This window comes from Aulonocara stuartgranti (genome assembly GCF_965226115.1).
Source record: "Aulonocara stuartgranti genome assembly, chromosome: 3".
Lineage (NCBI taxonomy): Eukaryota > Metazoa > Chordata > Actinopteri > Cichliformes > Cichlidae > Aulonocara > Aulonocara stuartgranti.
Window position 1 is genome coordinate 37638137 of NC_138941.1, and position 19497 is coordinate 37657633.

At 40.2% G+C, this 19497-nt stretch overlaps 2 protein-coding genes across 2 annotated transcripts; both read right to left on the reverse strand.

Moving 5' to 3' along the window:
• Positions 1-444: 444 nt before the first annotated feature.
• LOC309701919 (PLAC8-like protein 1) lies at positions 445-14987 on the reverse strand. The gene is made up of 5 exons (XM_082526241.1): positions 14800-14987; positions 14353-14480; positions 2046-2156; positions 1307-1452; positions 445-719 (listed from the first exon to the last, which is right to left on the reverse strand). The coding sequence occupies exons 1-5, from the start codon at positions 14970-14972 to the stop codon at positions 624-626; spliced, it is 654 nt and encodes a 217-aa protein (XP_082382367.1). The 5' UTR covers positions 14973-14987; the 3' UTR covers positions 445-623.
• Positions 14988-17109: 2122 nt separating this feature from the next.
• On the reverse strand, positions 17110-19151 carry LOC309701922 (cornifelin homolog B-like). Its single transcript, XM_082526245.1, has 4 exons — positions 18875-19151; positions 18428-18555; positions 17955-18100; positions 17110-17319 (listed from the first exon to the last, which is right to left on the reverse strand). Exons 1-4 carry the CDS (start codon positions 18991-18993, stop codon positions 17224-17226), a joined length of 489 nt encoding a protein of 162 aa, XP_082382371.1. The 5' UTR covers positions 18994-19151; the 3' UTR covers positions 17110-17223.
• Between the last annotated feature and the right edge of the window lie 346 nt (positions 19152-19497).

Consider the following 19497-nt stretch of genomic DNA (forward strand, 5'->3'; position numbering starts at 1 on the left):
AAAAGACTGGCAGCTGTAATTGCAGCAAAAGGTGGTTCTACAAAGTATTGACTCAGGGGGCTGAATAATTACGCACACCCCACTTTTCAGTTATTTATTTGTAAAAAATGTTTGGAATCATGTATGATTTTCCTTCCACTTTTCACGTGTACACCAATTTGTATTGGTCTATCACGTGGAATTCCAATAAAATTGATTCATGTTTGTGGCTGTAATGTGACAAAATGTGGAAAGTTCAAGGGGGCCGAATACTTTTGCAAGCCACTGTATTTCATTTACAAATATTATAATACTGTGAAAAGTTATATGAATGGACAGTGTGACCTTACAATGTCCTTCTCTGTATCCTATCAAAGTTAACAATTAATGAATATGACAAGTCTTTATCTGAACACTGGTTAAACTCAACTCTGCAGAAGAGGACAATTAATCTCACACATGATGTTGCATAGAATTACAGGATTTTATTGGCCTGAAAAAGTCACATAGGCGTTCAACATATTATATGACAACAGATTTAAAGCACTTTGGTTCAGCAGTGACATAAGCCCTCATCACACAGCCAAAACGTTTGCATCATATCCACAGACGACTTGCGTGCTGATCACAGTCGAGGTGGCGGGCTAATGGTATTGCCTGAGCTTCAGCTCACGATGCATCTGGCACCAAACACACGGGTAACAAAAGCACACCTTACAGCAGTCATCAGTGAACGAGCCCTGCAGGATGGAGAAGAAGAAGCAGATAGACAGAGGATGAAGCAGCAGGAGTTACTGTTGTTACCCCTCAGACATAAAAGTTTAGTGGGGTGTTGTCATCCCCTCATCCGGCAGCTGTGTCCCTGTGTAGAGCTGGGTAACCAAATATCTGAGAGTTTGTCAAAACAAGAAGCCGCAGCTTTTTCCCCCACAGTGAGGGCAAGAGAGTTCAGATTTGAAGAACTTTACACTTCCTCTTTCTCAACTCAAGCTTCTCCATTATAAACTCTACGGATTGCAAAATACCACAAGTTTTATCCAGGTCACTTTTATGATGGCACTGCATGATGTGGTTACTTTATCTCAGTTTGACCATGAGAGGTGAGGGTGAGTGAGAAGGATCTGCACAAAGCACAATTTGTGTGCATTTTTTGAATCTCATAAAATTTACATTTAGATGTTATGTTAGTTCATTTTACAAGCAGAAACCTCCAGGGCTTAAAAATGAAGCCAGTGCAGAAGTTATAAAAGTGCACTTCCTCTAGTGACCGCATCTATCTTTTAAATGTAGTTTGTAACAATATCCTCCATCTCTAACCCAGCCTTACATAGATGTTGTGGCGCTCTCTGATAGACTGACGGAGTAAGCAGGACACCACACCACAAACGTCCAGGAGTGGCATTGCACAGCACCATCCATGTTTATTGGCTGCATCACACTGCATGCAGGGGAAACAGCAAAGGCCACAGCAACCTTTGGGGAGAAATATATACATATATAAATAAATATTTATGTATATATATTATTTACTATTTTTTTATTAACTACAACAAACCAACCAACCTGGATGTTCCAGGGGAGCAAAAAAACTTTGAATTTTTGCTATTTCAACTTTCCCTGAATCCAACCACAGAGAGACTGGACTTCTATTTTATTATTATTATTATTATTATTATTATTATTATTATTATTATTATTATTATTATTATTATTATTATTGTTGTTGTTGTTGTTGTTGTTATTTATTGATAGTAAAAAAATATATTTGGGACACTCTAAGTCTGATTTTCTATGCTATCATAAAAGGAGTCATTAAGTTTAAGTTGAACATTTGAGACATTTCCACTCCAATTATGAAAAGTCAGTTTTCTGGTGAAAAATGTAAAATAATGAAAAACTCCATAATGCTACTAAATGATCATTGCTATCATGTAGTCTCAGATAGTTCATTTATTCTTGATTTTTTACTGACTTTAAACACTCGGTTAGCTTATTGCAAACAAAGTCTGAGGAGATCGTTCATGCAGAAATCACTGCTGTTTGTAGGGTTTCCTGAGTTTACTTACAGGTCTCCATATCAGAGCAGCAATCACAGAGGTCGGTGCTCCATTGGCCAGAGTTTTCAATGGTCCTGATGACTGTCACCACCTGGGTGGGCTGCTGGTGGACGGCCATGCCTGTAGGAAACACAGACACAGATTGAAACGCTGTAGTGGTTATCTTGTGAAAAGAGAAATTTAATGCTAGATTATGAAAAAGGTAAAAGATTGATTTTGATACATGTTATAAGTATAACAGGATGACAACAAATATCTTGGGCCAGCTGTACAAATGATTTATGTACGGCCCAGACAAAAGAGCTGACACCGTTTTTATGCACAGATTTATTATCTCTGACTTCCTCAGAAACATGTTACCACGTATTACATTCATGATTTCAAAAAGATTTCTGATTCTCTTAAGCTGTTCATCAGTGTAAAATGTTTTTCTTACCTTCTTTTGTCTTCTCTGGTTCTCTGAGCTTTCAAAACAAGAGAAAAAGTTTGGAAACACCAGCATTTAAGCACAGACCAATAACAGGAAGGGGAGGTGCCGAGAGTACGCACACATCTAAGTTTTACTGGATTGCCAGATGTTTTGGGATTACTTATGAGCCGCGGAATTCACTGAGCCCCTGCTTCAGTGCTGTGAAAGGAAAACACACTGCTTAACCGATGATCAGCAACAAGACTTATTCTATGAATCCATCAGTACTTCTGCTGTCAATCCAAACACACTTGACACCAGAGGTGGAAAGTAACAAAGTACAAATACTTCATTACTGTACTTCAGGTATCTGTACTGTACTTAAGTAGTGTTTTTTTAGTGATTACTTTTTACTACAAATATCTGTACTTTCTACTCCATTGTGTAAAAAGGCTTGTTACTTTTGCTGGTTCTCTGAGCTTTCAAAACAACAGAAAACGTTAGGAAACACCAGCATTTAAGCACAGGCCAATAACAGGAAGGGGAGGTGCCGAGATACGCACACACACTCCTAATTTGTATTGTACTGGCAGATGTTTTTGGGTTGCTTTTTTTTCTGACTATTTTGTACTACAAATATCTGTACTTTGTACTCCTTACATTTTGTAAAAAGGCTTGTTACGTTTGCTTAATGCAGTTCTGTCATTGTAAGGCTCCAAACATGAAACTAATTTCAGCCTAAACAGAAACATATGGCAGGCTGTTTATTAACCGCCAGAGGATGTCACGTAAAAAGAGATGACTGTGCCAAAGTCTGGGGTTAAAAGTGGGACTGTGTTTGTTTTGTTTTTGCACAACACCGGAACAACTGCAGGTGTCTGTAAGTTGTGGTACTTCAGCATCTAGCTTGTGGTACTGAAGAGGAGCGAGCATAAAGGGAGTGACGTTTTTTAAGTGTCAGGTCATTTTAAATGCAGTGTTACTATCAGCTCACAAACAGAGAGAGGAAGAAGAGAGGGTAGATTTAAAGGTAAGGACTGCTCATCTGACTGACTGACACATTCTCCTGTTTAGAGGAAAAGTCACCCTCTACAATGTGGACAACGGTAAATAGAAATACTTTTTAGTTTCCTTCTTTTCTTCAGCTTCAAGCTGAGTATAATTAGATTTTTTTTAAAGTTTGTATTCCCATCTACTGATATTATTTTATCATTATGTTAATAAAGCACAAGTAAGGCAAGTATTGTAGTGAGTGGTGGATTGTCAGATGTTTTTCGGTTGCTCGTGAACTGCAGAGGGCTGAGCCTGAAGGAAATTCCACACAGTTCCTCTAATGACTTTCCAGTAACTGCTACGATGAAGGGTCAAGAGTTCACTGGGTCTCTGCTTCAGTGCTGTGAAATGGAAACACTGCTTAACCAGTGAGCAGCAACAAGACTTATTCTATCAGTCTTGACACAAGAGGTGGGAAGTAACCAGTGTTGAGTAAGTTACTTTTAAAAAGTAATTAATTACTAATTACTTAATCAATATTATCTAATTACTGTGTCTGAAAAGTAACTTAATTACTCAATAAGTAATTTAACTAAATACTTTTTTAAATCCCTATAAACCTTGAGTGGACAAACAAAAAAAAAATATTTTTTTTTTTAAAAGACGCAGTGATAGCAGCTCTTCCACAATGTAGCCTGCAATCATTTTTTAAGCTCGCCTTCAGACGCTTTCTGTGCTGCTGAAGTAAAATCAAGCTTTGCCTGCTTAGCAGGAGTTGCCGTGGTGTTATCCATGGATGATGAACAAGGGTCACTCAGAAGTGTTTGTCTATGCTCTCGTGTCAGGCGCTTCAGTAGATTACTCGCGCTATTAACAGCAGCCGATAGTTTTTACATATTACTGTAATGTTCTTGTCTGCTTGTTTCACAAAAGTGAAGAGACGGGAATATGTCCATTTCATAAAACAGCCACTCGCTTCAGCCGAGTCCGACATCTTTAGAATATGACTATGCAGCTGCACTACAGTTTAGTAGGTGCACTGATGATACTTGTTATGACTGGAGGAATGTCTGTTTTCTTTAATGGAGAATTAATCTTTTTTACTGTTAGTTCCCCTTAAATAGTGTCACATTTGTAAGGAAAATTATTGAAGATGATTAAATGATTAAAGAAACAAGACATGTTGGCACTTTAATTAAACAAACAAGATGCCATTTTTAGCTGCTAATGAGCTAGCTTGTGTCTTTAGTTGATTTCACAGGCAGTGCCGTGCTGTCAAAGCTGCTTCTTTAAGTTTTTGGCTCAGACAATATGGTACATAACTAGTGTATGTCTTGCATGGGTTGCACGAGTATCACAATGAATTACAAGGTGAGATCAAAAGTCAATAAAACCAATAAAATCGCAGGTAGTTGCAATCTGTTGCACGGTGTAACCGTGTAAGAATAAACTCTACCATTTTTGCAACAGGTGATCAATCGTACTGGATGTGTATAAATAGTCCTGTCTAGGGATGGGAATTGCGCACCAGTAGATCATTTCCTTGGAATTGTTAGTCTGCCTGCCTATCGATCCTCCTTATCAGTTCCACTTGGACTTGCTCTACAAAAAATCAAAAATCGTATTCTGTTTTATTATTTATGTTTCTTTTGAGTTTGAGTTTTGGAAAAGAGGATCTTAAGACGCTGAGAAAAACAAAGAAAAGAGAGAAACCAATCCTCAAAAAGGGAACTGTTCTGAATCTCTAAAAAATGTTTGATCCCAAATGCCTGTTTGAAATGTACTAACTTGTTCAGAATTCATAACAAGAATATACCACAAAAGTGTAACAAATAATTATCAAAGAGGGTAAAAGCTCAATAAACTTGTCTATAGTAACCTGAATGTTTCTAATACACAATATGATGAGAAACTGTCTGTTGTAACATCTGTGTAACATGCACATCGGCAACATGAAAATGAGGAAGCAAGAAATCTGCAAACTCCGTTTATGGCATGACTTACGAAATTTGTACTTGGAATCAGGCAGATGATGCTGGCCAAGAAATCACATGCTTTAAACCCTGAAATACCTCCTAATATTTACTCAGAAATGTAGATGTTGATCACACACTAGTTGAGAAACTGTCAGTAACAGCAGTGAGAGCTGTGGCTCATAAAAGAAGAAAAAATCTACACGAGAAGAATCGCTTTCTTTATTTTGCCCTCTTATATGAACAGTCAACTTGTGCAAATCTACAACTTGTCTTCTTAGATCTTCACTGATTTTCTTGGGCTTTACTTTTTTTCAAAGTATTGGTCAGTCCAAATGCTTTTATGCTGCACTTGTAGTCAATCATCATCACCAACAAGAAGTTGACAGGCCTCAATCTTGTTAGGTCAAAAGACATGTAGAAAAATAAATTAAAATTTATGCACACAAATTTTAGTTTTCAAAGTCATCAAAGACGTGTGCTGTGCAATTATTCTATGCTGGAAAAAGAACAGTGCATGAAATAATTAAAAGACCAAAATCACCAATGAGTGATTTTGGCCTTGACCAATGACCAATGATGAGTGGATACAAACGTCCGACCACAACTATATATAGTTTTCCATGATTTTATCATCTCTCTGTCCTTCTCTTGAGCAGATGCCCTATGGCTCACACATCCGGTTGCCTAACTCAGCAACTCAGATGACACTTCAGTATTCAGAATCAACACATTTTAATTTGAAACTTTTCTGCTTATTCACTACATCAAACAAAATATGTATATTTGTTACATCGAATGAAATATATCTTTGCTCCTACAAAGATTAGCTTCAGCAAATTCACATACAGCTATACTTGTTGTTGAACTCTGTGTTATATTTCTATCATCACTTAGTCACTTAGTCAGTGGAGGTGATAACAATGCTCATAACAATGGTCAGTTAGGCTCTGGTGTTTAAATGATGCTAGTCCTAAATACTAGCATGCTAGTTAGTATTACGGGACCCAAAGTGTGCCTAAAAAATATCACCAGCATCATTGCACCATCACCAGCCTGAACTGTTGATATTTTCTATATTTTCATGTTTACAGCAAACACTGACCCTAACATCTGAATGTTTTTGCAGAAATCGAGACTCGTCACACCAGAATATCAAATTGTAGCCTCAGTTTCCATTGCTTAGCTGACACTCAGTATGCCTCATGTGAAAGGTTAAGCATTGTTTTACAGTTTGGGAATTTTAGGTCCCATTTTGGGTCTGTAAAAATCTGGAGACAATATTCCCAAGAACTTCTTAAACTTTTCTTACTTACCTATTACAAATGCATAGAACAGTAGGAAGACTAAACCTCAAACATTTTTATTTAGTTTGTTTTTTTTGTTGTTGTTTTTTATTTTTTTTGGGGGGGGGTATTTAATTCCTGTTTTCTCAATTATCTATAATTCTGACCATTTGTTGGTTGATTTTGTCTGAACAACTCACCAGACAAAAAGAAGAAGGCAAAAAATGAGTGTTTACCCTTATAAAGACAGTCAAGGCTTTATTGTTGTGTACGTCCAAGTACGAGTATTGTTGCATATATATATATATATATATATATATATATATATATATATATATATATATATATATATATATATATATATATAGTGATCGATGTAGCGGTTCCGAATGACAGCAATATCAGGAAGAAGGAACACGAGAAGCTGGAGAAATACCGAGGGCTCAGAGAAGAGCTCGAGAGGATGTGGAGGGTGAAGGTAACGGTGGTCTCCGTGGTAATCGGAGCACTAGGTGACTCCCAAGCTAGGCGAGTGGCTCCAGCAGATCCCGGGAATAACATCGGAGATCTCTGTCCAGAAGAGCGCAGTCCTGGGAACAGCTAAGATACTGCGCAGGACCCTCAAGCTCCCAGGCCTCTGGTAGAGGACCCAAGCTTGAAGGATAAACTGCCCGCAGGGGCGTGCTGGGTGTTTATATATATATATATATATATATATATATATATATATATATATATATATATATATACACACACACATTTATATATATATATATATTAGGGGTGCAACGATACTCGTATCGATATTGAACCGTTTGATACAGTGCTTTCGGTTCGGTACGCATATGTATCGAACAATACAAAATTTTTAATTTATTTTATCAACTTTCCTTCTGACGATGCTGTCTGTGTTGAGTGGATCTGCTACCAACGGAGATTTGCCGTGTTGTGGCGTTAAGGTCATTTCAACGAGATTAACGCTGACAGCACTAGTGGGAACAAAATGAATATGACTGGACATTTACGCCGACATCATTCTAGTGCAAAGACAAGTGGAATCAGACAAAAACAACAAGCATGCATGCTACAAACTTTACCCGAGTCATTTAGACAGCCGTTAGCACATGATTCTCCTTATGGGGACCTGATATGTTTAATATGCCGCTGAGAATATAGCTCAGATGTCTGGCCAACTCAGAAAAGCTAATGTCTTTCTCACTATCCTATCAAAGTTCACAATTAGTGAATATGACTAGTTTATATCTGAAAAATGGTTAAACTCTGTTTTGCAGAAGAGGACAATTAATCTCACACATGATGTAAAAAATTAAACGATTTTATTTGCCTGAAAAAGTCATAGCCTCTCATCACACAGCCAAAATGTTTGCATCGTATCCACAGACAACTTGCGTGCTGATCACAGTAGAGGTGGTGGGCTACTTGTTTTCCCTGATCTTCAGCTCACGATGCATCTGGCCCCAAACACACGGATAACAAAAGCACACTTTACAGCAGTCATCAGTGAACGAGCCCTGCAGGATGGAGAAGAAGAAGCAGATAGACAGAGGATGAAGCAGCAGGAGTTACTGTTGTTACCCCTCAGACATAAAAGTTTAGTGGGGTGTTGTCATCCCCTCATCTGGCAGCTGTGTCCCTGTGTAGAGCTGGGTAACCAAATATCTGAGAGTTTGTCAAAACAAGCAACCTCAACTTTTTTTTGTATGAAGGAAATTCTTTTTTGTGATAATATTTTGAACATGCATTTCTGTTGACCTGTCAACTTAGCGCATTATAAGCTGATATGCAAACTAGTTAATTGATACTAGATTTGGAAAAATGAATGGATTATAAAATAAGCGAATAAGATGTAACAAGGGTTGAAATTAGTTTCTTATTTCTAGTGTGTGGAGGAAGGTTTTATCATGGCACACATCTGTTTACATGGAAGGAAACTCCTCATGTGATGTGACATTTAGCAATTTGCAAATGTGCAGCACATCAGAAGGATGACTCTGAAATTACAAAGGGAAACAATTTTGCTGACAAAACTGCAAAAGCAGCAGCTATAGCAACCACAGTCTTACTAACAACTCATGAAATTCACACTATTCCACTGTCTGTACTGCAGGATGAACAAAAAGCAGCACCACCAAAAGAACAAAAACAATGGCTAATACACGGAGCAGTACTAGACACTGATGACATAATGAAGATAACAGGAAAACCCATTCTTCCCAAATTGTTACACAAAACAGCCGCTCTAGTGAGCCATAGTTTTGAGCCATGGCTCATCAGGAAGGATAATCTGAGGAATCCCGACAACTTTACACTATAAATTTTGAAACTTCAGCAAAAGAATATGTGAGGACATGTATGACCTGCCAAAAACACAATACCCAAGGTAACTTAAGGCCAAAAAGAGGACATTTTCCTACACCACCTCACCCATTTCATACAATTCACATGGACTTCATTGAATTGAATGAGGGCTCAAAATACGCTCTAGTAATCATAGATGTTTTCTCAAAATGGCCAGAAATCTACCCAGTTAAAAAAGCAGACGCAATCTCAGTTGCAAAGTGTCCATGCAACCATTTCATTCCAACATATGGAATTCCTACTCTGATGAGATCAGATAATGGAACCCATTTTGTAAATGACGTGATCAGCAAAGTATCTGAAGCACTAGGTTTCAGTTTAAAACACCGTTGTACCTACCATCCACAGAGTGCAGGATTAGTGGAGAGAACAAATGGCACTATAAAACAAAGGCTCAGAAAAACAATGGAAGAAACTAGCAGACCTTGGCCAGAATGTGTAGGCCTAGTCAAAATGTGGATGAGAATGACACAAGGAAATAACAAACTGTCCCCATTTGAAATTATACATGGGCGACCTTTTCCATTGCCAGTTATTAGCGAGCCAATAGATAAATCAATCTGTGAAACCACTCTGGCAGATTGGATGACTCAATTGTTGACAAACAGAGAAGTCGTTTTGAACAATAAACTGCCGCAAGACTCTTTTTCACCTATTTCTCGCAGATTGAAGCCAGGTGATTGGATCCTTGTCCGAGTACTCCAAAGGAAAAACTGGAGCTCGCCGCAGTGGGAGGGTCCATACCAAGTGCTTTTGACCACTCCAACTGCCTGCAAAATTGCGGAGAGACCCTCCTGGATACATCAGAGCCACTGCAAAAAGGTTGAGGTCCCAGGAAACCCCGGCACCCCCAAGACAGCACATTAGCCCACACTTGGTTGCTTCAGTCGTGAGGGGGGAGTGCTGATTGGGCCCCCGTAGGGTAAGCTCGCACTTCAACCTCCAGCCTCTGATCAACTCTAGGGCAACCAAGTGTGAGGTGTGACGGACCTGTGTGCAACCATGGGAAGGTGGACCCTCTTGGTTACCTTGACTACGACGCTCACCCTTACAGGACCCCAGCTGACGCCAACAGCAGCTGAACCACGAGGCAGACAGGACGCACGACAACTCCCACCTAAGAGACATGACGCAAGACCACATACACCCTTGGATGAACAATGCCTGGTACCGTTATATCTAAGACAGAACCAAGGCGGAATCGGCAAATACAGACTGTTATGTCTGTTCTCATATGCCCAGCACATCAACACACCCCACACTATATGGTGAATATATGAACAACACTCAAGCAAAGTGTGCAGCCAGCTTCGCTGGCATTGGATTCCAACACAGCCGAATCATCACCAACGACACAATCCCGCACGCTGTTGGACTTAGTAATGGAACATGTGATCAACTCTTCTGGATCGATTTCAACGTGACAAACCGGAATACATCCATCCACTTCCCAGTGTTTCTGGACCAACTCCCAGGGAGGAACCACTCCATGTGTTATCAACAAGAGAAAGGTAACACACCCGTTGGAAACACGACAAACTGTGTCCAAACTGCAGGCCACGGAGAGGGCGCTCCTGTGAATATGAGTGGACCTTCTAACAGCATGTACTGGGTGCAAGGAATGGCCTGGCTATGTGGACAACGGCCATATTTCATACTGTCCCCAGGCTGGACAGGAACATGTGCTCCTATATTCCTGTCAGACCACACTTTCAGGATGACCGCAGTAAACACCACTTCTACAGCACGCCGGAATAGAAGATCTACGTTCCCCAAACTTCAACCACATGACCCAATATGGGGAAGCAACGTAACCGAGGAATTCAAACTGTGGACTACCGGACAGAAAGTACTCCACACATTGTTCCCCTGGGTGGGAACCGGAAAAAAACATGCTGAGGATCGAGACTCTGGACTACCGCTTTGGACTCTTCTTGAATGCTTCGTGCAAGATCAACGATCAGCAGAATCAGGAAATCAATGCATTACAGATCGCAGTGATGCAACATCGAGTAGCTTTGGACATGATACTAGCAGAGAAAGGGGGACTTTGCGTCCTCTTCAACAACGCCTGCTGCACTTACATACCAGACAATGTACAACAAGATGTTACATACTGATATCTCACTTAAAGGTTATACTGACAACAGGAGGGAATGTTAAGGGAAAATTGTACTTAGTAGTCAGTATGAGCTTTTAATGATATAAGTTTACATGTGATAGAATACTGCATGATGACCTTTTCGCTGCTTAGAACTGATTGTTCTTTATGAAACATGTTCTGATATTTGTATCTGAATCTTCCCACAGCGACAGTAAGAAGTCAAACAAGCAGTTCTGACCTCGCGCACACACACACACACACACAATCACATACGCACATGCTCACGTCACTGAACAAATGTATTCATTTTTCTTGTGTATAAATAAAGACAATTGCAAGAACAGAGGGCGCATTTCACAGGGCCCCCACTCTGATGTGGGCGCTCTGCGAAATGCCCTTGCAAGTTAAAACTGCAGCGTCTGTTTGTGTGTTTTCTCCTCTTAGACTCTCAGCTGAAGAAGTGTCATTTAGAATACAGGGAGTGCAGAATTATTAGGCAAGTTGTATTTTTGAGGGATAATTTTATTATTGAACAACAACCATGTTCTCAATGAAACCAAAAAACTCATTAATATCAAAGCTGAATGTTTTTGGAAGTAGTTTTTAGTTTGTTTTTAGTTTTAGCTATTTTAGGGGGATATCTATGTGTGCAGGTGACTATTACTGTGCATAATTATTAGGCAACTTAACAAAAAACAAATATATACCCATTTCAATTATTTATTTTTACCAGTGAAACCAATATAACATCTCCACATTCACAAATATACATTTCTGACATTCAAAAACAAAACAAAAACAAATCAGCGACCAATATAGCCACCTGTCTTTGCAAGGACACTCAAAAGCCTGCCATCCATGGATTCTGTCAGTGTTTTGATCTGTTCACCATCAACATTGCGTGCAGCAGCAACCACAGCCTCCCAGACACTGTTCAGAGAGGTGTACTGTTTTCCCTCCTTCTAAATCTCACATTTGATGATGGCCTGGTAATGGTAAATGGCCTGTATTTGTATAGCGCTTTTCTAGTCCCTAAGGACCCCAAAGCGCTTTACACAACCTGTCATCCACCCATTCACACACACATTCACACACTGGTGATGGCAAGCTACAATGTAGCCACAGCCACCCTGGGGCGCACTGACAGAGGCGATGGACCACAGGTTCTCAATGGGGTTCAGATCAGGTGAACAAGGTGGCCATGTCATTAGTTTTTCTTCTTTTATACCCTTTCTTGCCAGCCATGCTGTGGAGTACTTGGACGCGTGTGATGGAGCATTGTCCTGCATGAAAATCATGTTTTTCTTGAAGGATGCAGACTTCTTCCTGTACCACTGCTTGAAGAAGGTGTCTTCCAGAAACTGGCAGTAGGACTGGGAGTTGAGCTTGACTCCATCCTCAACCCGAAAAGGCCTCACAAGCTCATCTTTGATGATACCAGCCCAAACCAGTACTCCACCTCCACCTTGCTGGGGTCTGAGTCGGACTGGAGCTCTCTGCCCTTTACCAATCCAGCCACGGGCCCATCCATCTGGCCCATCAAGACTCACTCTCATTTCATCAGTCCATAAAACCTTAGAAAAACCAGTCTCGAGATATTTCTTGGCCCAGTCTTGACGTTTCAGCTTGTGTGTCTTGTTCAGTGGTGGTCGTCTTTCAGCCTTTCTTACCTTGGCCATGTCTCTGAGTATTGCACACCTTGTGCTTTTGGGCACTCCAGTGATGTTGCAGCTCTGAAATATGGCCAAACTGGTGGCAAGTGGCATCTTGGCAGCTGCACGCTTGACTTTTCTCAGTTCATGGGCAGTTATTTTGCGCCTTGGTTTTTCCACACGCTTCCTGCGACCCTGTTGACTATTTTGAATGAAACGCTTGATTGTTCGATGATCACGCTTCAGAAGCTTTGCAATTTTGAGACTGCTGCATCCCTCTGCAAGATATCTCACTATTTTTGACTTTTCTGAGCCTGTCAAGTCCTTCTTTTGACCCATTTTGCCAAAGCAAAGGACGTTGCCTAATAATTATGCACACCTGATATAGGGTGTTGATGTCATTAGACCACACCCCTTCTCATTACAGAGAAGCACATCACCTAATATGCTTAATTGGTAGTAGGCTTTCGAGCCTATACAGCTTGGAGTAAGACAACATGCATGAAGAGGATGATGTGGACAAAATACTCATTTGCCTAATAATTCTGCACTCCCTGTAAATCTCTTGGCACACAGTGAGGGCAAGAGATTTCAGATTTGAAGAACTTTACTCTTCCTCTTTCTCAACTCAAGCTGCTCCTTTATAACTTCCACGGATTGCAAAATACCACAAGTTTTATCCAGGTCACGTTTATGATGGCACTACATGATGTGGTTACTTATAAACAAATAATGAGGACACAGAGACATCTGGGAGCTATTGAAGAGGTGACGGTGAGTGAGAAGGATCTGCACAAAGCACAATTTGTGTGCATTTTATATGAATCTCATAAAATTTACATTTAGATTTTACGTCAGTTCATTTTACAACCACATCACAAAGACACACATTCAACTCTATTCTCCTAGCAGAAACCTCCAGGGCTTAAAAATGAAGCCAGTGCAGAAGTTATAAAAGTGCACTTCCTCTAGTGACCGCATCTATCTTTTAAGTGTAGTTTGTAACAGTGTCCTCCATCTCTAATCCAGCCTTACTTCAATGTTGTGGCGCTCTCTGATGGACTGATGGAGTAAGCAGGACACCACACCACAAACGTCCAGGAGTGGCACTGCACAGCACCATCCATCTTTATTGGCTGCATCACACTGCATGCAGGGAAAACAGCAAAGGACACAGCAACCTTTGGGGAGAAACAGGTACAGAGTTATTTTACAGACAGACAGACACCTCAGCAGACACCTCAGCAGACACCTCAGCACATGAATCATCACATCTCACAACGTATTGCGACATTTCCACTCCAATTACGAAAACTTGGTTTTCTGGTGAAAAATGTAAAATAATGAAAAACTCCATAATGCTACTAAATGATCATTGCTATCATGTAGTCTCAGATAGTTCATTCATTCTTGATTTTTTACTGACTTCAAACACTCGGTTAGCTTGTTGCAAACAAAGTCTGAGGAGATCGCTCATGGAGAAATCACTGCTGTTTGTAGGGTTTCCTGGGTTTACTTACAGCTCTCCATATCAGAGCAGCAATCACAGAGGTCGGTGCTCCATTGGCCAGAGTTTTCAACGGTCCTGACGACTGTCACCACCTGGGTGGGCTGCTTGTGGACAGCCGTGCCTGTAGGAATCACCATGCTGAAGGAAACACAGACACAGATTGAAATGCTGTAGTGGTTGTCTGGTTAGAGAAATTCAACATGAAAAAGGTAAAAGACTGGTTTTGATACATGTTATAACAGGATGATTCCTGGTTCATATAAATGACAACAAATACCTTTGGCCAGCTGTACAAATGATTTATGTATGGCCCAGACAAAAGAGCTGACACCGTTTTTATGCACAGATTTATTATCTCTGACTTCCTCAGAAACATGTTACCACATATTACATTCATGATTTTACAAAGATTTCTGATTCTCTTAAGCTGTTCATCAGTGTAAAATGTTTTTCTTACCTTCTTTTGTCTTCACTGGTTCTCTGAGCTTTCAAAACAAGAGAAAAAGTTTGGAAGCACCAGCATTTAAGCACAGACCAATAACAGGAAGGGGAGGTGGCGAGATACGCACACACACATGGATTACTCAAGAGCCGCGGAGGGCTGAGCCTGATGGGAAGTCCATTTGACATTTCTGTCTGTAAATTGGAGCTCTTTTAAGGTAGTGGTTTCAAAATGTAATGGAAAGTATTTACATGTCTCGGCTATTAAATAGTGCAGCTATTTTCTCTGCAGCACAATTACCCATTGCATGGTGTGGCCTCAAACACAAAGAGTGAAATGTTACAATTAACCCCATAGTCTGGGTTAGTTGTAACATATCCTGGGGTGAAATGTAACACAATGAAATAAGGGTACTAACAAAATATTAACATGTAATCTTTGTTTATTCAACACATGAATGCACTTAGAGCCATTAATGTAGCTGTGTGTGTGTGTGTGTGTGTGTGTGTGTGTGTGTGTGTGTGTGTGTGTGTGTGTGTGTGTGTGTGTGTGTGTGTGTGACAGAATGCAGAAATCTAGCTTTTGAACATATTCCAACCCCCCAAAAAAGACAAATTATGGAATTTTCTGCAACTGAATATTTCATTAATTTTGGTTGGTCTTCCTTGAGTTTGGCCTCATTGGCTCAGTGGGCATTATAACCTACAACTCTTGCACCAATTTTAAACATAACAATGAAGCTGAAAAAATGTAGTTGTTCACCAACATCGCAATTCCATTACTTTTTATCCTGGTTTACCTTGGTGTGGTTTTCAGAGTGCTTCAGAAAGATGAGGAAATCTGTTTCTTGCACCCATCCTGATTTAGTTCCACTACCAGTACTTCCTACTGGTCCATCTCTGACACAGTGGTCTGCATAATGTATGTGTGGGAACACAAACAGTGGAGGAATTGTGTTGCCAATGGCATTAACCGCATATACAAATGCGACCAGTGAACCTCTCTCTGCTGATGTCGTCGCCCCAACTTGTTTAATATAAGTTAAAGTAATAGTGTGGTAAGTTGTAACATCTGCATTATTGTTACAACTAACCCAGACTCCTATAGCCATGAACTAGCTAACATTACAGCCAACGGCTAAAGCATTAGCACTAAAGACCTACACAGAATATATCCCCATAGACATACAAATAACATAATTTAAGTTTGATGAGTTTAACTGCAAAGCAGATAATGCTATTACAAATTGAAATAAAGTAGAAAAACTTACTTTTTGGCATACAAATTACTTTTTTTCGTGTTAAATTGTCTGTGTTTGACAAAATGTGCTGATTTTTCACATGTGATAGCAGAACTGAATTGGGCATGCACAGGATGAGTCACATCATTTGAAACTTAGCCCTGATTGGAGAAATTGGAAGTGTTACAACTGACCCACGTTAGAACTATCCCCGGTCTCCCCTAAGTTGCGTTTATTCCTGAGATAGGTTACTTTTGTTTGTTGTTTTGGCCTTGGGTTCACCCTGAAGTTATGATGCTCCCTTCCTTTGTTTAACTGCACCTTGTTGTAAATAAATCACTGTCACAAAATATTAAGTGTGTGACGTGCTGCTTGGGGTTGGACGGGGATGGATCACCCTTTATGTTGTGGTCTGGCCGCGCCTAGACGGGCCATAACATGTCCATTTGACTTGCTCTCATCTGGATCTTGAGCTGTTCTGTAAATGTTAAAGCTTGATGAAGAAACTTTATCAACTATGACAATAAAGTACGTCAGCTTTTTGTCTAGAAACGACATGGCAGCAGACCAGTGCCTCACAGAGCTAAAATGAGCTTATTAACTCTGATGTTGGCTAATGTTGTTTAACCTACTTGGACAGCAGATACACATAACAGATGCTTTGAGTCACATTATTGTTCCCCACACGTAGAGTTCTTTGCACACATCTGCAGCTGTCATTTGTAAAAGCGCCACATGGTGTCTGGCTTTCTTCAGGCTGTACCATGCTGGTCTTTTTCATTATGATCAATGTTCATGTTGGTGAGAGATGCACTTACTGACATTCAGACGTCTATGTGTCTGTGGTCTGTTTCCTTGTTGTTAAGGATCAGCGTCACCCTGCCAGGTTCCACCATCATACACAATTATTTCATTTGCATATATTATAATACTGTGAAAAGTTATGTGAGTGGACAGTGTGATCTCACAATGTCTTTCTCACTATCCTATCTAAGTTCACAATTAGTGAATATGACTAGTTTATATCTGAACAATGGTTAAACTCTGTTTTGCAGAAGAGGACAATTAATCTCACACATGATGTATAAAATTAAAGGATTTTATTTGCCTGAAAAAGTCATAGCCTCTCATCACACAGCCAAAATGTTTGCATCGTATCCACAGACAACTTGCGTGCTGATCACAGTCGAGGTGGTGGGCTACTTGTTTTCCCTGATCTTCACCTCACGATGCATCTGGCCCCAAACACACGGGTAACAAAAGCACACTTTACAGCAGTCATCAGTGAACGAGCCCTGCAGGATGGAGAAGAAGAAGCAGATAGACAGAGGATGAAGCAGCAGGAGTTACTGTTGTTACCCCTCAGACATAAAAGTTTAGTGGGGTGTTGTCATCCCCTCATCCGGCAGCTGTGTCCCTGTGTAGAGCTGGGTAACCAAATATCTGAGAGTTTGTCAAAACAAGCAACCTCAACTTTTTTCCCACGATGAGGGCAAGAGATTTCAGATTTGAAGAACTTTACAGTTCCTCTTTCTCAACTCAAGCTACTCCTTTATAATTTCCACGGATTGTAAAATACCACAAGTTTTATCCAGGTCACTTTTATGGTGGCACTACATGATGTGGTTACTTATAAACAAATAATGAGGACACAGAGACATCTGGGAGCTATTGAAGAGGTGACGGTGAGTGAGAAGGATCTGCACAAAGCACAATTTGTGTGCATTTTATATGAATCTCATAAAATTTAGATTTTACGTCAGTTAATTTTAGAACCACATCACAAAGACACACATTCAACTCGCAGAAACCTCCAGGGCTTAAAAGTGAAGCCAGTGCAGAAGTTATAAAAGTGCACTTCCTCTAGTGACCTCATCTATCTTTTAAGTGTAGTTTGTAACAGTGTCCTCCATCTCTAATCCAGCCTTACTTCGATGTTGTGGCGCTCTCTGATGGATCCACGGAGTAAGCAGGACACCACACCACAAACGTCCAGGAGTGGCATTGCACAGCACCATCCATGTTTATTGGCTGCATCACACTGCATGCAGGGGAAACAGCAAAGGCCACAGCAACCTTTGGGGAGAAACAGGTACAGAGTTATTTTACAGACAGACAGACACCTCAGCAGACACCTCAGCACATGAATCATCACATCTCACAACGTATTGCGACATTTCCACTCCAATTGCGAAAACTTGGTTTTCTGGTGAAAAATGTAAAATAATGAAAAACTCCATAATGCTACTAAATGATCATTGCTATCATGTAGTCTCAGATAGTTCATTCATTCTTGATTTTTTACTGACTTCAAACACTCGGTTAGCTTGTTGCAAACAAAGTCTGAGGAGATCGCTCATGCAGAAATCACTGCTGTTTGTAGGGTTTCCTGGGTTTACTTACAGCTCTCCATATCAGAGCAGCAATCACAGAGGTCGGTGCTCCATTGGCCAGAGTTTTCAACGGTCCTGACGACTGTCACCACCTGGGTGGGCTGCTTGTGGACAGCCGTGCCTGTAGGAATCACCATGCTGAAGGAAACACAGACACAGATTGAAATGCTGTAGTGGTTATCTGGTTAGAGAAATTCAACATGAAAAAGGTGAAAGACTGGTTTTGATACATGTTATAACAGGATGATTCCTGGTTCATATAAATGACAACAAATACCTTTGGCCAGCTGTACAAATGATTTATGTACGGCCCAGACAAAAGAGCTGACACCGGTTTTAAGCACAGATTTATTATCTCTGACTTCCTCAGAAAAATGTTACCACGTATTACATTCATGATTTTACAAAGATTTCTGATTCTCTTAAGCTGTTCATCAGTGTAAAATGTTTTTCTTACCTTCTTTTGTCTTCTCTGGTTCTCTGAGCTTTCAAAACAAGAGAAAAAGTTTGGAAACACCAGCATTTAAGCACAGACCAATAACAGGAAGGGGAGGTGCCGAGAGTACGCACACACATGGATTACTCAAGAGCCGCGGAGGGCTGAGCCTGATGGGAAGTCCACACCAATCACTGTAATGATGCACAGTAACTGCTATGACGAATGTTTAGGAATTCACTGAGCCCCTGCTTCAGTGCTGGGAAAGGAAAACACACTGCTTAACCGATGAGCAGCAACAAGACTTATTCTATGAATCCATCAGTACTTCTGCTGTCAATCCAAACACACTTGACACCAGAGGTGGGAAGTACAAATACTTTATTACTGTGCTCCAGGTATCTGTACTGTACTTGAGTAGTGTTTTTTTAGTGATTACTTTTTACTACATATATCTGTACTTTCTACACCTTACATTTTGTAAAAAAGTTACTTTTGCTTTAACGCAGTTCTGTCACTGTGAGCCTCCAAACATCGAACTAATTTGAGCCTAAACAGAAACATATGACAGGCTTTTTTATAAATGACCCGAGGATGTTGCATAACAAGAGATGACTGTGCCAAAGTCTGGGTTAAAAGTGGGA